This window comes from Staurois parvus, unplaced genomic scaffold (assembly GCF_062004578.1).
Source record: "Staurois parvus isolate SC_StPar_1 unplaced genomic scaffold, SC_StPar_1.0 ptg000157l, whole genome shotgun sequence".
Lineage (NCBI taxonomy): Eukaryota > Metazoa > Chordata > Amphibia > Anura > Ranidae > Staurois > Staurois parvus.
In genome coordinates, this window is record NW_028317953.1 from 8,746,861 (window position 1) to 8,767,849 (window position 20,989).

Consider the following 20,989-nt stretch of genomic DNA (forward strand, 5'->3'; position numbering starts at 1 on the left):
TTACTCGAACCCAGCACTGAGACCAAGCTTTTGCCGAGAGCTCCTGTCACACAGTAACAATCAGGAACCAGTGGGATTGGCCTCCAATCACAAGATCACAATGATAAGCATATGATTTATAGTACCCATTGGGTGGCACCATGGCTGGATCAAGGGGGGTGCTGGGTGGTTTCAGTTGCACCCCCCCCAGCCTTAAACTCTTCAACTTCAGGGCTGTTGATAAGGGGATAGGTGCACATGGATCCCATAAAGTCTGTGGGGGGGTGGCGAGGCAGCAGGGAGGCTGTACATTGAGTTGCCACTATCTCCTGTATTATAATACATGTCCTCCTGGCCGCTTGCATAGTAAGCTAGCTGGCTGGGACTCGGAAGATCCCGAGTGACATCAAGAGGGAGGGGCTTTAGAGTGGAATTCAGCTACCCATTGGTTGAAGAGACAGCTGGAGGTTGGCAGCATTGCCTCCCACTGCCTCTCCAGCCAATGGGTACACAAGGTGCACTGTCCATCACTACAATCAGGTCTTCATCCCGTGTGCTTCTTGTATTGGTGCGGGACAGATCAACTCTGCCATGAAGATCTTGCAGTGATTAAGGCGAGGGAGGAGTGGAATGTAAGGAGGGGGGGCTATGGGGACCCTGATGTAAGGAGGAGGCTATGGGGACCCTGATGTAAGGAAGGGCTAAGGGGACCCTGATGTAAGGAGGGGGGCTATGGGGACCCTGATGTAAGGAGGGGGCTGTGGGGACCCTAATGTAAGGAGGGAGGCAATGGGGACCCTGATGTAAGAAGGGGGACTATTGGCACCCTGATGTAAGGAGAGGAACTAAGGGGACCCTGATTGATGTAAGGAGGGGGACTATGGGGACCCTGATGTAAGGAGGGGGATTATGGGAACCCTGATGTAAGAAGGGGAGATAATGGGACCCTGATGTAAGCAGGGGGGCTATGGGGATCCTGATGTGAGGAGGGGGGCTATGGGGACCCTGATTTTAATAGGGCAGCTAAGGGAACCCTGATGTAAGGAGGGGGGCTATGGGGACCCTGATGTTGGGGGACTTTTGGGACCCTGATGTAAGGAGGGGAGGACTTGATGTAGAGACGGGACTCTGTGGACTCTGTTTGAGGGGGAATTCTTATGGGGATTCTAGATGTAAGGAGTAATTCTGATGTGGTAGGCTTGTCCTGATGCTGCACTCTATATGTTGTTTTGTATGTTACTCAATTCTGACCCCTGCACGCTATACATTATGTTGTACATTCTCTTGTCCTCACCAAAGTGCTCATTGTCCCAACAGTTGCAGGTTTTCATGAAGCTCTTCTTTAGGGTCGGCTCAGACAGACAAAATTATCACTTTTTTGTACAGAAAAGCATATGTGATGAAAACGTTTAAATATTTAAAAATTATTCTTCATTCTGAGGTTTGTGTATCTATGAGATTGTCACTTGTGACATAGTAATTTGGAGTATTTTGTTGTTACAAGGATTATGATATATGTGTTCAAAGTATACAGTGACTAGGCACAGATTTTGTTTAATCATTCCCCTTGAAGCTTCTCCCACTGTTAGGCAAAATCTGTACTCTGAATTGAATATTATTGGCCCCTGAACTCTGCAAGCTTACTACTGACCTGTGAAGTCTGCCTCGTCTACTCCTAATCTCTGTCCTCTGCCCTGCTGACCCTGTATATTGCCCTACAAACTAATGACATCTATACACTGCAATACAAACTTCTGACCCAATCCTCTGCCCTGCTTACCCCCTATACACTGCCCTGCTGACTTCCCATCTTCTGCCTGCCTGACTTTTTTTTTACTGCACCCCCACATCAGACAGGCTAGATCTGGCCTTGATGGGCACAATAAAGGATATCCAGTGCCACTTCCCAACAATGAAGCGAAAGGTATTTGAAACCAAAGATATGGACTTTGAAGGCACAAACTAGACTAAAAATTATTTAAAACAAAACTATTTTTATTATTAACAATTACATAAAATCTTGCACAATCAGCATTTTGTATAGAGCTATATAAAAACCCAAGCACTCTCTATGGTGTGATTCCCTTATTACACTGCATATGAGGATTATACAGTATATGGAAATGACATGAGTGTTCCACCTTCCTCTACATTTAGCTCTACATGTTTCGCGATGAAAGTCGCTTCTTCAGGAGTTGTAGTGTGTCTATTCAAGGAAAAATGTACATAATATAAATTCCAGGTAATGTAATTACATGCAATTCATTAATAAAACAACAGCACTTGCTACCTGAATAAAATACAATATGCACGCTCTTTCACTGGGCCTTTTGGAAAGCCCCTGGATGGGTTGCATCCTCAGTCCCTGGACAGGTGCGGGGTCACACATGTCTGGGCTGGAAGGGGCAGACAGGAGCAAATTACAATTATTACTTATAACAATAAGTGACCATATGGCCATAAAACATACTATATGAGAACATTGATATTTGGTAACCAAGAATCATGTAAGCCTTGCCCAGCAACCCTGCATCATGGTGGATATATGCATCCCCCCTATTGATTAAGGTATAAAAATGAGTGATTATGGGGGAGGATTGTCAATGTTTTGAATTCATGCGCTATTAGCAGGAAACCTTTTGTTATAATTGTTCCTTAGGCCTACTCGTGACCAATGTTCTCCAACAACTGTTAAATACACCGTAGGAATCTAGAACTCATTGTGTTATGTTCTTGTTAGTTAGCATCAGTAGTTCTGTCCTTGGTATTTTACTATTGTTAGCAGTTAGAAAGTAATTCTTGTAATTTACTCCTGTCTGTCCCTTCCAGCCCACAAGTGTGTGTCCCGCACCTGCCCTGGGATTGAAGCTGCAACCCGTCCAGTGGCCTTCTGACTGGCACAGCGAAAAAGCATGCATATTTATATATATTTTATACAGGTAGCAAGTGTTGTAGTTTTTTATAGTGAATTGTATGTAATTACATTATTTGGAATTTTTATATTATGTACATTTTTCCTTGAATAGACGCACTATAAACTCTTGAAGAAGCGACTTTTGTCGCAAATGATGTAGAGGAAGGTAGAACCCTCAGACTTGGAGGAACTGGAAACAGCTGGTGCAACACTCGTGTTATTTACATATATGATCCTCATATTCTGTGTAACAAGGGATCACACCATAGAGAGTGCTTAGGTTTTTATGTAGCCCTATACGAAGTGCTGATTGTGCAAGATTTTATATGATTGTTAATAATAAAAATTGTTTTGTTTTTATAAAATTTTTGGTCTGCTTTGTGCCTTCAAAGTCCATATCCTTGGTTTCAAACACATTATGCACTATGATAACCAATCACAGTGATCACTTGTTTGCGAAGCCTCCCTTGTACCTCTTTCCCTTTGTGAGGAGAAAAAAAAAATACATTGGGGAATATTTATCATTTCTGTCGCATGACAAAGCATTGCTAAACAGGAGCGGTGAGACTCATCCTGAGGCAGATTTTCTTCATAATTCATAAATTCTTCCAATGGCTACTGTAATATCACACAACCTGACTGAATGAAACCCTACCCTGACCACTTCTTAAAGTGGAGCTTGACCCATTTGATAACAATGAAAGTTCTTTAACAAAAGAACATACATTCTACATTAATAATTATGCTTCCAAAATTAGTGTTTGCTGTAAATTTCCTCCAGTGTCCAGAAGATAGGAGCTGCCTGCATTCTAGCAATGGAGGACACTAGGTGACAGGAGATGCCTGTGACCTAGCAACAAAGGATGCTAGGCAGCAGGGGCTGCCTGTGTCCTAACAGCTGCTGATGCTAGGCAGCAGGGGTCATTGGCATCCTAGCAAATGGAGTGTATTTGCTCTGTACATTGTAAATATGTATAGAAAGCACAAACATTATTTGTGTACAGACAGTATTTTACGTAGGATCTTACTGCCATCAAGATTGTAAAATCATACATCCATGTGTATAAACTCCAACACTGTCCAGGAGCCTAGAAAAGTCCTTACCCCCAGCATGATGGGAAGCATGCATTTTAGCCAAGCTACTTCTGTCGTGGTGTGACTACATTATCTATATATTTAAATTGAAGACAGAAAAAACATGTATAAATTGCTCTTGCTTGATTCTTGACAGGATCATATGTTGAATTCTCATGGGCTAGTCACAACTGTAGTTAGGGGATAAAAGTTCTGGCCATGATGGAATTAGGATTAGATCCTAAATTGACAGAATTCCAGACAACTGTGAAGAACTAGTGGGAAATTACACTTGCTCTGTTCCACCATATTTGCTCTTTAGGGTTGATTTTGGGTTCCAGGTATGCTAGAACTGCAGTGCTGACCTGGCCATTATAGGTAAATAAAGACAATTAGCAGAATCTGAGGTGCTATGCAGAAAGATGGGCAGAATGTGGAGTTTTTTTCAGATGGTGAAGACTGCTTTGTCATATTGAAACACAACACTAGTTAAAGCAGAAAGAGGGATAAAAGGCTTCCTGCACAAAATGTTCTACTGAGCAAATTAACAAACAAATCTGTAATTACAGAAGTCGAAAATTAGCATGCAGGACCCACAGGCTACATCTTGCCATTGGTCTCCTTAACCAATCCATCAATGCTTAAATGCTTTCAGAGAATCTTTTGTCCCCTGCCAGCTACATCATTTACGGTACCTTGATAAATCTCCTGTTGCTCTTAAGATTTATCCTTCTGTTTATAGGAAGGCTTTGCTAGATTTGTGAATAACATCCTCTTTATGCAGAAACACTTTAGGTTCAGCAGTCCCTCCCTAATTTTTTTTTTTTTTTTTTGTGGATTTGTCATTGTCATTTGTATTGCTGGGAATTCTACGTACATCTAGAATAATAAATAAAAATGCTTAATGATTATAAACTTTTTATGTTACTGTTTAGCTGAAGGTCTTTTCTAAAGTGGCTTGTAAAGGCTAAAGGTTTTTTACCTTAATGCATTGTCTGCATTAAAGTAAAAAACCTTTTAGTGCAGCTGCTCCCCCTGACTCCCGTAAATACTTAAGCCCGCTCTCAATCCAGCGCTGTGCCCAAGAGCAGCGGCACTGCTCTCTCTTTCACCTCACTGGACTCAGTGGGAGCCACTGGCTCCTGCTGCTGTCAGTCAAATACAGTGGCAAAGGAGCAGGGACAGGGCCCAGCCATGCTGCGTGTGTCAATAGACACACTCAATGTGACACGGCATCAAACTTGCATGAGTGATCCCCTAGCAAGTGGCTTGCTAGGGGGCACCAGGAAGGCAGGAGGAGCCAGGAGCTCCAGCGCAGGGACGACAGAAGTGGGGGGATCAGGGCTGCTCTGTGCACAACCATTGCACAGAGCACGTAAGCATAGCATGTTTGTAAAGGATTTTTTTTTTACTAACAATCACCTTAAGTAAATGTAATGCTTTGAAAACCAATTGCAAATTTTAATTTACAAGGGAGGGCAAGTAGTTTTATTTTACTTTTTCTAGAGCTTCTGCATGTATTTTAAAAGCTGAACTCAATGCAAACATCTAACACACAGAATAAATACATATGAGAACTGTTTCACCTGCCAAAGAATTTATATATCTGTTCATGCAGTCCTGAGATTTTCACAGCCCCTCCACACAGTATAGCCTTGTGATTGACAGCAGTTAAGAAAATACAGGTGACCATTGTCTACTCCCAGTCTGCTGACTGGACAGTGGAAGACCTAAGTCATCCCTTTATTTCACCCAACTATGTCCTTCTATCCACACGGAATTTCTTAGGACATTTTCATGCAGCACACCTGTTTGGCTTCCAGCCCTGTCCTTCACACTCCCAGTCTGAGGGAGATGGGGTAAGCACTGGCAATCTTTATTTAGCTTACTATGGGTTAGCTTTACTGATTTAAAATGAGACCCTTTAGGAAAAGAAAATATGTTTTTAAAATGTTCATTACAGTTGTTAATAAAACCCTTCCTGCCCAGCCCTGGTATCTCTTTAATAGGGTCTGTACACGGAGGAGGGAAGGATCAGCCAATCACATGACAACTGTGCTGTCACAGCAGTCACATGAGCAGGAGCTAGTTCCTTGAACTCCTGATCATTAGTATGAACCGATAGTTGTCTTTAACAGCTTGGTTACTGTCCTGGGAGCTTGCAGTGAGCAATCTATCAGCACAGAAAGCTCTGCCACCCATGAACGTGTATGTGCGGTGTGTGACCATTAATGCTCACCCTCTTTGTCGCCACACATGTGTTACATGGACAGCAAGAGGTTAATCAGAACTCTAGGCAAAATCATGATTTCAGGTTCTCACTTCTGTGCTCCATGCAAGTGTCTCTGCTTAATCTAGGTACAGGTATCGCCCCTGTGCACAGCTCTACACCCTCTACGCATGATAATGGTACTCACCCACCCAATGGCCTGGCCTCTGATGTTCCATTTTAAGTAGTCCTCTCTCCCGAGTCCCGACCCTCGCCTAGTGATTGGACAGTGAAGGAAGAGCTCTTATTAATAGATTTTCAACACTGTGTAATACATTAAAGTCCAGATTGATTCAAACTGTTGACCTTACACTTTCTAGCCTAAGCCAGATGTGCAATGGAAAACAGCAAACCCAAATACTCCTGCGCTTGGGGATGGACTCAGCTTGGGCTATGGCTACATCTCGGATGTCCTGGAATGTGCACTCTTTGCTGCCCTCAACGGACTGGGGTAGTGCAAATGCACTGGATATAAAGAAAACAAACAGAGGGTGCACTGGCCTAGTGCATTACCGTAAAAAACATTTATTGAAATAATAAAAATAGGTATGGTACTCACAAATGCCATAAATGTCAAAGGCACATCATAAAGAACAGCACTGTCCAATCCACACTACATGTCCATCCACAATGTGAACCTTGGACTTCCAACAGGCTAACACATTTCAAGGACTTGCCTCTTCTTCAGAGCAATGGGTTACATGGAAAAAATATAAAGACAGATTCCGTTACCTGAAAATAAATTTAGTGATTTTTTTTTTTAATACATAATTACAGTGAGTTTTGTTTCTATTTGTGCATTTAGATATACTTTTGTAATGATTCTGTCAACAAATTCAGAAAACCTGACCCCCTTACTGGTACCTGAGAAATGGTTGACCACACTGCAGTGTATCTGCGGATTTGGTGCAGATTAGCTGCACTATCCCATAGAGTTCTATTGGGGTCTGCGGATTTGTTGTGCTTTCTAAAAATGCACCAAAGATGCAACCTGCAGGAGTTTTGGTGTGCTTTCAGAAAGGACATAATAGAACTCTGTGGGAAGGCCCAGCTAAACCACACCAAATCTGCAGGTACACTGTGCTGCTCTGAAAGCAGTCTTGCTGCCCAAGAGGCTGTAATGGTACCTTGTCAGAGAAAAGATCGCCAGGGAGGAAGGTAATTATTATCCCAGGTGGTCTGCGCACAGGTGGTGTAGGGATTTATTAAAGGCCAATTTCTCTAAAGGTGAAGTCCCTCTAAAGGGGAAGGCTGTTCTATTTTAAAAGTTTACATATAAATGGTAAAAAGAAAATTAAAAAAATAGCAAAGAGAAGGAAATGGTAGATAATTAAAACAAAAAGAACTTGTTATAAACCAGCATCCTGATTTTCCACTAGACTGTTTTTTGTTTTTTTTTGTTTTTCCCCTTTGAATGTCTTATTGCTTCATGTTCTACTTTTCTCCCTAAGGTGACCTTCTCAGTGCCTTGGAATTCCCCTTCCTTTATTTCTATCGATTCCATAGTGGATGTTGTGCCAGGTAATAGTCTTATGAATTATTACTGTATCATTTCTTTGCTGGAAGCAAATTAGATTACATCTTTATAATAGATTACAGTTAGCTGAACAAGTGAATATACAGAGGGACATTTCTAAAGCATTGTAAAAAGAAAAAAAAAAACATTCAGTAGAAACATCTTTGACAGTTTTTTTTGGAATGTTTATTCTACATATATGCCAGCATTTGGATGAAAAAAGGTAAACAATTTCAGAGACAAGTTTTAAATAAAGAATTATGAACTGTTGCAAGAAGTTTAGAAAATTGGCATTCTTTAATATAAAATGTATATTATAATATACTTATTTTATATTATATTTATTTTATATTATACTGTCAGCTTTCCTTTGTGATAGTGTTTTATTACTATATTATTATACAGGATTTATATAGCGCCAACAGTTTGCTCAGCGCCAATACAGCAACAATACAGTTGAATACAAGAGGGTAAGGAGGGCCCTGTCCTTGGAGCTTACAATCTAAGAGGGAGGGGCTGGTGGTACAAAAGGTAATAACTGTGGGGGGTGGACTGATAGGAAAAATATAGGGTTCGGTTATTAGCTGAAGGTAGGATAGGCTTCCCTGAAGAGGTTTTCAGAGATAGCCTAAAAGTGGGCAGAGTAGGCAATAGACAGATAGATTGGGGTAGAGAGTTCCAGGGGATGGGGGAGGCTCTGGAGAAGTCCTGACGATGAGCATGGGAAGAGGAGACAAGAGAGCTAGAGAACAGGAGGTCGTGGGAGGAGCGGAGAGGATGGTTTGGGAGATATTTGGAGACAAGGTTGGAGATGTAATTTGGGGCAGAGTTATAAATGACTTTATATGTTCTTGTTAATGTTTTGAATTTTATTTGCTTGGCAATGGGAACTGGAGGGATTGGCAGAGCTGAACTAAAGCCGGCCATAGATGGTTTGAATCTTAGCTGGTGCAGCAGTGACCGGACGATATGTTCAAACCAAATATGGGTGGGCTGAATGTACCCAAGTTGCTCGATCGATCAACTTGGGTACAACTGGCCTGTCATATTTTACATGCAATTATTGCTAGTGGCTATTATAGCCGCTAGCAGTAATCACGGTGTTCTCCTGGCAGGGGATCCAGAACACAATGACTGTGTTGATAGGGGAATCAAGTGATTTTCTTTCCTGCAACCTATAGTTTCAGGAAATAAAATTGCTCCATCTATGGCCAGCTTAAGGCAGCTAAAAACACACCAATTAACAGGTATGTATTTAATAAAATGTATTTTTAAACGTAACTAATGTACTGACTATCCCAGCAATTTCACTGAAATTATGTATTAACCTTCCAGTGGGATTTTAGGCTTTGTGCTGATGCTGCTGTCTGTAAAATTAAGGAGCAGTCTGTCTCCTGCACATCACCTTTCCTGGACTTTCCTGGCTAAGGTAAGCGACTTCTATTTAGAATTCTTCTAAGCCTACAATTATGGGAAAAACCCAGGAGGCACAGCCAGCTTTGTCCTCCCTCTCATCTCCTGGGCAGTAGCAGAAAGAGCAGCATGTCTTCTGATTCTTAGCTGTCCAATAACATCCAAGAGCTAGAAGTGTGAAAATGTCAACAGCTCTGACATGGACCATTTACATTTTCTATAGAAATGGCAGGCAACGCTGTCACCAGTGTACTGTATGTCCGCCCACGCAAATTCTGGTCCAGGGGTGACGTCTCTTGTCTGAAGAGGCGCTTTTGCGCATGGAGCAGTGATCAATGGACCCCCTCCTGCCATTTACTAAGCATGCTGCTGTTCTCTCAACACATGGTACCACTACAACACGTGTGCTATAGGGGCTTTGATACAAGACACCGTGTTGCTGTTACTGCCAATGCCCCCCACCCTACCGGAAATCTGAAAAGCTGCTAGGGGACACAGTGATTTCTCCTAGACTCTCCAGCACCCTATATGGAAGAAAGATATAATTTAAAAATATTCTTCCCAAATATATTGCCATATATTTGAAATGCTACAATTTTGGCCATATTCAATATATTTCAAAATATATTATTATTTGTATTTTTAAAGACATACAGTATATTTGAAATGTATTTTTAAAAATATTTTTCATATATTTTGTAATAAAAATGCCTTTCAACATGCAGTGTGTGTGTGTATATGTGTATATATACAGTGGGGATCGAAAGTTTAGGCACCCCAGCTAAAAATTTGTATTAATGTGCATAAAGAAGCCAAGGAAAGATGGAAAAATCTCCAAAAGGCATCAAATTACAGATTAGACATTCTTATAATATGTCAACAAAAGTTAGATTTTATTTCCATCATTTACACTTTCAAAATAACAGAAAACAAATAATGGCGTCTGCAAAAGTTTGGGCACCCTGCAGAATTTATAGCATGCACTGCCCCCTTTGCCAAGCTAAAACCTGCCAGTGTCATGGATTGTTCTCAATCATCGTCTGGGAAAACCAGGTGATGTCAATCTCAAAGGTTTTAAATGCCCAGACTCATCTGACCTTGCCCCAACAATCAGCACCATGGGTTCTTCTAAGCAGTTGTCTAGAAAACTGAAACTGAAAATAGTTGACGCTCACCAAGCTGGAGAAGGCTATAAGAAGATAGCAAAGCGTTTTCAGATGTCAATATCCTCTGTTTGGAATGTAATTAAGAAATGGCAGTCATCAGGAACAGTGGAAGTTAAAGCAAGATCTGGAAGACCAAGAAAAATATCAGACAGAACAGCTCGCAGGATTGTGAAAAAAACAATTCAAAACCCACGTTTGACTGCACGATCCCTCCAGAAAGATCTGGCAGACACTGGAGTTGTGGTACACTATTCCACTATAAAGAGATACTTGTACAAATATGGTCTTCATGGAAGAGTCATCAGAAGAAAACCTCTTCTACGTCCTCACCACAAAAATCATCGTTTGAACTTTGCAAATGAACATATAGACAAGCCTGATGCATTTTGGAAACAAGTTCTGTGGATCGATGAGGTTAAAATTGAACTTTTTGGCCGGAATGAGCAAAGGTACATTTGGAGAAGAAGGGGCACAGAATTTAATGAAAAGAACCTCTGTCCAACTGTTAAGCATGGGGTTGGATCAATCATGCTTTGGGGTTGTGTCGCAGCTCATCTCTGCAACCCCGCCCACCCACTGGTTTGTGTGGCGTCGGCGCCATATGTTTCTATGACGCCGGCGATTTGCCTCCGCCTTGTCCTTCCCGGCGCCAACATCATGGGTTTCCATGATGATGGCGACCGGTGCAGGAATGTCTTTGAGCGCATGTGTGAGTAGTAAACTCTCATGGTGCATGCAGGTGACATGCGTCGCTATGAAACTGTCGGCCGCTGCACTAATAGGACCACTGTAGGTGTGTCCCCATTGCAGCTCACTTGGCAATCGGAGACAACCCTCCCATATTTCTAGGTAACAGTCTTTATCTTCTGTCATGGACATATATGCTGCTGGTTGTTGATTCCAGAACCCAGCGCTGCTTTCAGCTGACACCTTTATTACAATCCGGGGAGTACCATGATACACATGTGACCACAATGTTTATATCCCCAGGAATGCAGTTTATGTACATCTGATTATTGTTTATTTATTTTTGCAGTTTGTATTGTTTCTGTTTACATTGATTTGAATACATTTTTGGAGGGAACATGACATCATGGGGTGGGGCCAAGCTCATTTCACTTCACTCTGATTGGTGGATGGTTTTTTTAAATAGTTTTCCAGTTTCTATCACGATTTGTCACATGCCTGATGAAGGGGTCCTGCGAGACTCCGAAACGTTGCCTTGCTGTAACTATGTGATGGTTTATTAAAACCTTTGGACCCATATTGGTGATCCTCGGTGTGCTGGTGACATTTTTTCCTTCCGTGTCGCAGCCAGTGGCACAGGGAACATCTCAGGAGTAGAAGGAAAAATGGATTCAATAAAATTTCAGCAAATTTTGGATGGTAACTTGATGCCATCTGTGAAAAAGCTGAAGTTAAAGAGAGGATGGCTTCTACAAATGGATAATGATCCTAAACACACCTCGAAAATCCACGGGGGATTACATCAAGAGGCGTAAACTGAAGGTTTTGCCATGGCCTTCACAATCTCCTGACCTCAACATAATTGAAAATCTATGGATAGACCTTAAAAGAGCAGTGCGTGACAGACAGCCCAGAAATCTCAAAGAACTGGAAGACTTTTGTAAGGAAGAATGGGCAAAGATACCTCAAACAAGAACTGGAAGACTCTTGGCTGGCTACAAAAAGCGTTTACAAGCTGTGATACTTGCCAAAGGGGGCAGTACAAGATATTAACTCTGCAGGGTGCCCAAACTTTTGCAGACGCCATTTTTTTGTTTTCTGTTATCTTGAAAGTGTAAATGATGGAAATAAAATCTAACTTTTCTTGACATATTATAAGAATGTCTAATCTGTAATTTGATGCCTTTTGGAGATTTTTACATCTTTCCTTGACTTCTTTATGCACATTAATACAAATTTTTAGCTGGGGTGCCCAAACTTTCGATCCCCACTGTGTGTGTATATATATATATTGTGACAGTAGGCAGGTGAAATCACCTGGTTGCGTCCTGGATGGACGATATATTTGTCCAAGGTTCAGGCTTTATGGGGATTTGTACCACTAGAGGGAAGTGCTGAGTCCTTCAGCACTGAGGTAATGAGCCCAGCTGAAGGTAGTGGGCTCATTAAACACCTCTATAAAACCTCCCAGAGTGCTTAGGGAGTTGCTCCACCCTGGAACCAGATCTGTGCCTGAACTGTCTGGGGAGCTGACCTGTTACCTGTGTGCAGAGAGACCAAAGCCTGTGTGGCTAACCTCCCAGTACTAGCAACTAGGTATAGCAGCAGGCTGTACCTAGTGGGTAGCTAGGGAGAAGCTGTTGTTGCAGTAAGTAGCCAAGTTGGCCAGGATTTATTTTGATGTTTCTTTTTGTTTATCATTTTTTTCTGTAAATATTGTAAATAAATTGCACCTGTTTGTTTTCACCTCCACTATTGTTGTGCTGTGCCTATTTTTGTGTTGTGCACCCATCCAGGGGGTCACACACACCCGCTGCCGAGCTAACCCTGTTACAATATATATATATATATATATATATATATATATATATATATATATATATATATATATATATATATATATATATATATATATATATATATAATTTTTTTTTTCTTAAATTGAAATATATATATATAATATATATTTATTGAAATATATTGAATATAGCCAAATATATGTCAATATATTTGGGAAGAGTATTTTTAAAATATATTTGAAATATATTTTTCTTCCATGTGGGTTGCCACTGCTGCATTGACACACACCTATACACAACCTGCCTATGCGCTAGACAATGAGACTGCACTAGCAGACTCGCACTTGTGAGCACTTATTCACTCACTGCCACTGCAGTGTTGCTCCCTTCCATATATATCCTTTTTAACATAAACTGTTTTGCTAGTATGCATTTAATCTGACTGTCTTTTTAAAGTTGCTTCCTGTCAATTTCCTTTCCATGAACTGTGTAAATGTATATAAAGTGTGTATGTTAAAAACACCTGCCCATGTATTTTACAGCCATTTCAATCTATTTGGAAGATTAATTTGGGTAATGTCTGGAAATACGCTTTAAATGTCCCCTCATTCCCTCGAGTGGATACCTGCCAAAATACTTGCCTTAAGCCCCACTTCTGAGTTTTTTATTGTGTGTTTACATTGCTTTCGCTTTTTCAAACAATTCAATTCTTTTGAACAGCAAAATATACAGCTTTTTTGTTTGTTTGGGTAATATTCATGTTGTCCATTTATTTAACCACTTGACCACCAGAAGGTTTTATCTCCTTCATGACCATGTAATTTTTTGCTATTTAGCACTGCGCTACTTTAACTGGTAATTGTCCAGTCACGGACCCTAATGAAATTTATATATTTTTTTCACAGAAATAGGGCTTTCTTTTGGTGGTATTTGATCACCACTGGGTTTTATTGTTATTATATAAACAAAAAAAAAATCTGAAAATTTTCAAAAAACATTTTTTACTTTCTGCTATAAAACATATCCAATGAGAAAATCTAATTTTCTCATAAAGTTAGACCAAAATTCTGCTACATGTCTTCGGTTAAAAAAAAAAAACAAACCCAATAAGTATATTTCGATTGGTTCGTGTGAAAGTTATAGCGTCTACAAACGATGGTATATAAACTGGAATTAAAAAAAAATGTTTTATACTAGTAATGGCACTTATAAGCGACTTATAGTGGGGCTGTGATAATGCAGCGGGGAATCTGACACTAACTGACACTGGGTGGGAGGTATACTAACTGACTAACACTGACATCACCAGTGATACTAATAAAGTGATTAGTGGTAATACTGTCACTATACTAATGACATTGGCTGGGAAGGGGTTAACATCTCGGGGTAATCAAGGAGGGGTTAAGTATGCGCCTGCCAAGTGTTAATTTGTATAATGTGTGCTGATTTGTTTCTGAATATCTGGTTGTCCTTCTCCCTGTTCCCTCTGTATGGAGCCCTGTCAACACATGGCACTGGCCTGATCAGCAGTTCTCAGCCATTTAATCATTTGCTGAAACCTGTTGACAAAATCCAACTGTGTCCAGTCACAGCGGGAGTCGGATGGGGGGGCAGGCACGTGCGCCCCTAAACCCGGAAGAAGGTTCTTATGTAAAGGTACGTGATTGTGCATGTACGAGCCGCCAAGTCAGTAAGTGGTTAATGGTGGTTAATACTGCAGCACAATTGTTCTTGAAACCAGATATTTATATATTAAAATTCATTTTTAAGTCTTATATTCTTAACATTCTTTAAAGCAGAACTTCTGTTTGATTTTCTTTATAAGTCAGCAGCTACAAATACTGAATTGTAAAAATCAGGTACTTACCAGTGCCTGGGGTCCAGTGCTGTCTTCCCACAGACGGTTCTTCTTATGGGTGCCGCCATCTTGGATATAGATGCCATCTGTGGATTTCTGTTGAACCGCAGCCTGCTCCCCAATGTGCATGCACCAGCTTGTACAGTCTAACATTGACAGTTGCATAGTGAAAGGCACAGCCCACACCCACACAGGATGATGCTGATTCTTGGATATTTGGTGCCCAGGTCTAATTAATGCTGTAGCCAGCTAACAATGGCTGGTTACTGGCCAATTGGTCCCCAAGAACGTCATTCTGGACGTGTCATAAAATGTTGTGCACTTCCCCATACTTTGGAGTGCTTGAAGTTTTAGGGAACAGCAGTATTAATTGGAAGAGTGAGAAAGTGACTGGAAAGGTAGGTATTTGGTAGGAGGTGGTGGTGGAATGACAATTGTGTGTGTTGTGACAGGTTTGCCCTCAGTCACAGCTTCCTTCCTTGTTAAATGAATAAGCAGAGATAAGTGCAAAATCCTATAGTAACCATTCAGAATTCACTTTAACAGTCTTTAACCACTTCAAGTCCAGACACTTTCACCCCCTTCCTGTCCAGGCCAATTTTCAGCTTTCAGTGCTATCATACTTAGAATAACAATTGTGCAGTCATGCAACACTGTACCCATATGAATTTTTTAGCATTTTTTTGAGACAGATAAAACTTTATTTTGGTGGTATTTATTCACCACTGGGATTTTTATTTTTATATAAACGAAAAAGTCCAAACATTTTGAAAAAAAGCATTTTTCTTTTAAAAATGATAACATAAAATTTTACAAATATATAATATTTCTTCCTAAATCTTGTCCAAAATGTATTCAGCTATCTTTTTAGTAGAAAAAAAAAAATAACCCAAATTAGTTTATAACCAAACTTTATACTTTTTCCAAAAAACATTTGTTTACATTTTTATTTTATTTTTTTATATTATTTTTTTTTTTTTTTAACATACTGCCACCCTAGCAGTACTGTGTCACCATAGTGACACTGTACTACTTGTGGGGGGTGATGAAGATTTTTCTTTTTTTTTTACACTGATTACTTTTACATCCATAAAGGCTGTAAAAGCAATAATGTCTCCTTCTCTCCGGCTGCATACATGCAGCCATTGAGAAGTACTGTTAGAGCTGTGATTGGTCACAGCTTGTCACATGGTACAAGACTGTTGAGAATAGCCTTGTACCATGTGACCTCTGTGATCATTCACAGATTTCACAAGTAGTAAGCAATGGTGTCAGGAAGTGAAATCTTGCTTACTACTATTCATGTGATCACTAATTGGCCAATCAGTGATCACATGATCGGGACCTCGCACAGAGGTCCTGTACAGCGATCGGTGTTGCGCTGCGCCAGGAGGACACAGCGGGCACCAGATCGCGGTGCCACGTGCTCTCGGGGAGCGCGCACAGGAATTGAATGCGGGAGCACGTTTATAAACAGCCACCCGCTCCTGCACTGCTCCCATCTGGCCGTTTATGTACATGGGCCGGATGGGAAGTGGTTAATACCAGTATAATATAAACCCAGAGCAGAGATGAGAACAAAGGAAGTCCGATCGCTGCACTCCAAACAATCCACTTTATTGAACCAAGATAAAACCAATACAGTGGGGGACTTTTATCTTGGGTCAATAAAGTGGATTGTTTGGAGTGCTGCCGATCAGGCGTCCTTTGTTCTCATCTATGCAGCACACGAGCTGGGCTAGCACCTACAGGAGGAGTTGTGCTTGGAGATTGGGAGCCTCTCTACCTTGAGCAGTGGTCAACATATAAACCCAGAGCAGCTGCTGTGGGTTCTGTGCTTCCTGATTGCACATCTGTTTAAATGATGAACCCCCATGTGTCTGCTACGTTGTATTGAATTTCATATACTGTACATAATACATTTATGTCCAAGGAGACGTGCTATTAGAATTGCTGGGCTCACCACTAAATATACGTATACTCTGCTGACTTGTAGTTACTGTAACGACAGCATATTTTCATACAAGCAGCAGTAATTAGATGTTGAAAATTCTGAGCCTTTTGGGAATGTAATCCTCTTATGATTTTCATTACTTTGATATTGTCCATACACAGTAAGTGGCATAGGGCAGACACTTCATGTTTTACCCAAATGTTCTCAGATCCATGTGAATTAATGATTCCCTTTAAAGAACCTGCCACTATTAATTAAACAAAAAGAGATTTTTTTTTTTTTTTTAATAAACCTTTGGAGTGATATCATAACATAAGTGTTCCCTTTCTGGTTGCTGCAACACAAGTGGAAGTCGGTATGGGGATGTTCTTTCCCTCTGTTGTCTTCAAGTATTTTTACACATATTATTATGTTATGGCATAATTACTGAGGTATAAAATAAACTGATTTGTTATAATAATGTTTTTTTTAAAAACTACTATGTAACCAGTTAACACTGTTAGCAACTTTTCCCACATAGGTGAAATTGTATGAAATCCTTTTCCTTGAAAACTGTGCACCTTCTACCATGCTGACCCTGACGATCATCACGCATCACCTGCAGGGTCAGAGCAGGGAATGCCACTTTTGTATCATGGGAATAGAACCATGTCTGGCTCAGGCATGTGCAAAGGAACCAGTTAGCACAGAGGTATGAGTGCCCCTTGTGAGGAAATGAGTGGGTCAAAGGTCACCTGAAGTCTAACAGTTGTCCTGTCCAATGCCAGCCCTCTCGTGTTTGGTACAAATCTATTGATGTGCAGGAGCCAAAGGATGGAAAAGAGTTTGTGTGGTTCAAATAGATTTATTTATTAAAATTAACATGAAAAAATTCAATACATTCCAGAGAACTTGAAAACCACTTTTTTTTTGAAGGTTGACATGCAGGCAAGCAATTGAGTGCCCCATGATCACTACAGGATGTACTTATATAAACTTTTCATAGCTATTCAACCTGTGAAACTGCATGTACATTTCTTCTGAGCGAATGGGAGCTAAATCTAATGTTATTAGGCAATTTTCTCTCCAAGCCAAATGTTCTTTTTTCATATAGAATTTAGTGAGATACTTACTAGTCGCCATAATGTGGTATTTTCCTGATTTATTCTATGGAAGACATTCAACCTAGAGAGAAAAAAAAAGACAAAAAGTATAAAATTTTCCCCTATTCCAATAGAAAAAATGTGCATTCAGTTTCACAGGACAAGAAATTATTATTATTTTTTTTTATATAAATACACCCGTGTGTGTGTGTTTGTTTACAAGCAGTCGAGGTAGCAGAGGTCAATGGCAAAGTGGGCCAACAATCAAGCTTAAAGTGGAACTTTAAAGTGTTACTAAACACACACCAGTAAAATCAGTCTGTATATGCAGTAAAGCATGCTTGTTATACTCGCTGTGGAACCTAAAGGGTTAATCCTCTGCATTGTGTAAAAACGCTGTTTGATCCTGGCTTCTCTGATCCTCCCCTTTTTTTAGTGTCCCCCTCTTTTCTCGTGATAAGACAGATCGTTTGGAGTCAATCTGCACATGCTCAGTTTGGTGTGTATTGCTAGAGAGGTGTTTTTTTTTTTTTTTTTTTTTTTTTTTTTTTTGGGAGAGTGCATGTGATGAGCACAGGGACAATCAGCACTGTCTAGACAGAGGTCAGGGGTCCTGCATGCTCCTGGAGCAGAATGAAAACTCCTCCTACAAGCTTTAACCAGTGCTCTGCTGGACACTGAAAGAAGTCACAAGACTGCTCTAACTGCTAATGAGAAAAGGTATTTAGCAGTTTATATTTACTAAAATAATTGCACTTCCATGTTCTGTGCTACTGTGGGAGACCAGATTTAGTAAATGCAGGATCCTGGGTTTAGTAACACTTTAAGTCCTGTTAGATCACTTCAGGCTTGCCCCTTATAAAAAATAAATTTCTATACTGTTTAAAATCCAGCAATACAATGTCTCACTCTGCTCTATACATGCTCAGTTGCTCTCTATTTTTAGGTTCTGTGCCAAAAATGTAAGGGCTGATCTGCTGACAGCCTAATTTCATGCTCCTCAGGGGCTCTGGGCTTCAGCAAAATGGCAGCCTCCAGCTAGAAGAAACAGGAGCAATTCTGGAGGCAATTTTACAGCACACATTGATTTTTGTAGTCTAATGGGCAGCACAGTGGCTAAATGGTTAGCACTTCCACCTGGCAGAACTAGGGTTGTCAGTTCGAATCCCAACCACGGCAATACCTGCCTGGAGTTTGCATGTTCTCCCTGTGCCTGCATGGGTTTCCTCTGGGTACTCCGGTTTCCTCCCACACTCCAAAGACATGCTGGTAGGTTAATTGGCTCTTGTCTAAAATTGGCCCTAGTATGTGTATGTATGAATATGAGTTAGGGACCTTAGATTGTATGCTCCTTGAGCGTTAGGGACTGATGTGAATGTACAATGTATGTGTGTGTATATATATATATATATATAAAGCGCTGTGTAAATTGATGGCGCTATATAAGTACCTATCATAAATAGAAAATAAATGATTAGCAAGGAACATACCGGTACTATACATTCCGCATTAATAAAGAACATTGTTTTTTTTATCAAGTTGCTATAAGCAAAGTTCCGCTTTAAGGTCCACCACACAGGGATGCACGAGGACAGCAATTCCATGGATGTGTATTTGTTCCAAGTTATGAAGGACCTCTACCTTGGTATGCCTCCTTCTGTGAGAGCAGCCTGAATCTGTAGAAATCCACATGATATAAAATCTCAACTAAACTAATCTCCACAAGCACCACAGTGTAATGATCCCATATACTGTTTTTCATCTTTGGAGTTTCCTGTTTGGAAGGGCATGCAGTTGAGAGGGAACAACTATTAGAATTGCTTTGACCTGGGATTCCTTGACCCTCGTGGTAAGATATCTGGCTCACATAAAAAATAAGACCAATATCTCCGCATACACAATAATCATTTTCAGATTCCTACATTGGCCCGATCATGACTGGTTTTGTTCAATCCACTATGTGCTATGGAGGTGGTGTCACACATATACTGGCAGTTGGATCTACGGGAGCCATAAATTGTAATATATAGGTACGTTTTTTCTAAATTACACATATAGATTGTGCTGTTTTTAGTAGCCAATAATATTTTTTGTGGAGGTTTTCCTTAGCTTGCAATAAGGCCTCATGCACACGGAGTGTTTGCTCAGCTGCTCTAAACACCTCTTCTCATGGCTTTAATGTATACCATGGACCAGAATATTAATTTATTCTAGCCATTAGGATTATCGTGTGAACATGCCTAGTGATGTGCATTTTGTCTGCCCTAACTCTCCTCTCCTAAATATGCTGGTGGTGATTTTTTGGGGGTTTTTTTCATCCTGTAAACCCTGGGTGTCAAACTGGTGGCCTTCCAGCAGTTGCCAAACTACAAGTCCCATGAGGCATTGCAAGATTGACAGTTACAAGCATGACTCCCAAAGGCAGAGGCATGATGGGACTTATAGTTTCGCAACAGCTGGAGGGCCACCAGTTCGACACTCCTGCTGTAAACATTCCTCTTCTAAAATGCATGTAAACGTCTATCAAAAAATACAGGTAAATGCCAAATGCCCTTAAAAGCAGGGTTTTTTTTTTCTGCCCAGTGCGCATAAGGCCTTAGTGTGCACCGGTTGCTTGACTGCCTTATATTAAAGGTAAGTTCACCTTCGGGAACAAGTTACATATTCCACCTGCTCCTGCAGCGGCTCGGCGGTCCGAGCCCTCTGTGTGACAACAGTATGGGGAGAAGTTCCCTTAACTAGCTGTCACTTTTTGAAAAGAGCATGGTCATGTGGGGCTCCACCCCCAGGGCCATGTTATTCATTCACAGAGTTCTGTGAATGAATCAACCACAAGTACCAACATCCTTTGCAGCTGTCGGCTTGTAGTTCTCAATGAACTGCTATGGCGCTGCTGAGTGCTCTGGTAGTTCATTGATTCTTCCCGGCAGTGTAAAACTGCCTGCCTGTACAAGGTACGGGCAGGCAGCTTACAATGACAGTCTGCAGGAGTCCTGTATGACACTAGCGATCTGCTGATTGCTGTTACATTGCTTTCCAGGCTCCTACAAAAATTGTAAATACACATTTTTTTACCTGCAAAAAAATATGCATTTATTATTTTTTTTTTCAAAAAGGTGAACTTGTCCTTAAAGGGTCAATAACCTGTCTACTCTGCTTTCCAGGAGTGCCTGTATTTCACAACTTGCCAATTTCTTTCACAGGTAAGACTGGTCACAATATGTGTCAAAACTTTAATTCGCTGTCTGGAGTCAATATTGTTCTATGCTGAATTCAGC

The 20,989-nt window shown here is 40.7% G+C and overlaps 1 protein-coding gene across 3 annotated transcripts in view; it reads left to right on the forward strand.

The window, feature by feature from the left end:
- SLC35D4 (solute carrier family 35 member D4) overlaps positions 1–20,989 on the forward strand; it is a 176,509-nt gene that overhangs the window by 80,607 nt on the left and 74,913 nt on the right. The window contains exons 12-13 of one of the 3 annotated variants that reach the window (XM_089675740.1): positions 7,688–7,757; positions 9,088–9,181. In XM_089675740.1, coding sequence (XP_089531866.1) covers positions 7,688–7,757; positions 9,088–9,181 — 164 coding nt within the window. Of the gene's footprint in view, positions 1–2,808; positions 3,253–7,687; positions 7,758–9,087; positions 9,182–20,989 lie in introns of those variants that run through there. The other 2 variants (XM_089675742.1, XM_089675741.1) reach the window with 2 other exon arrangements.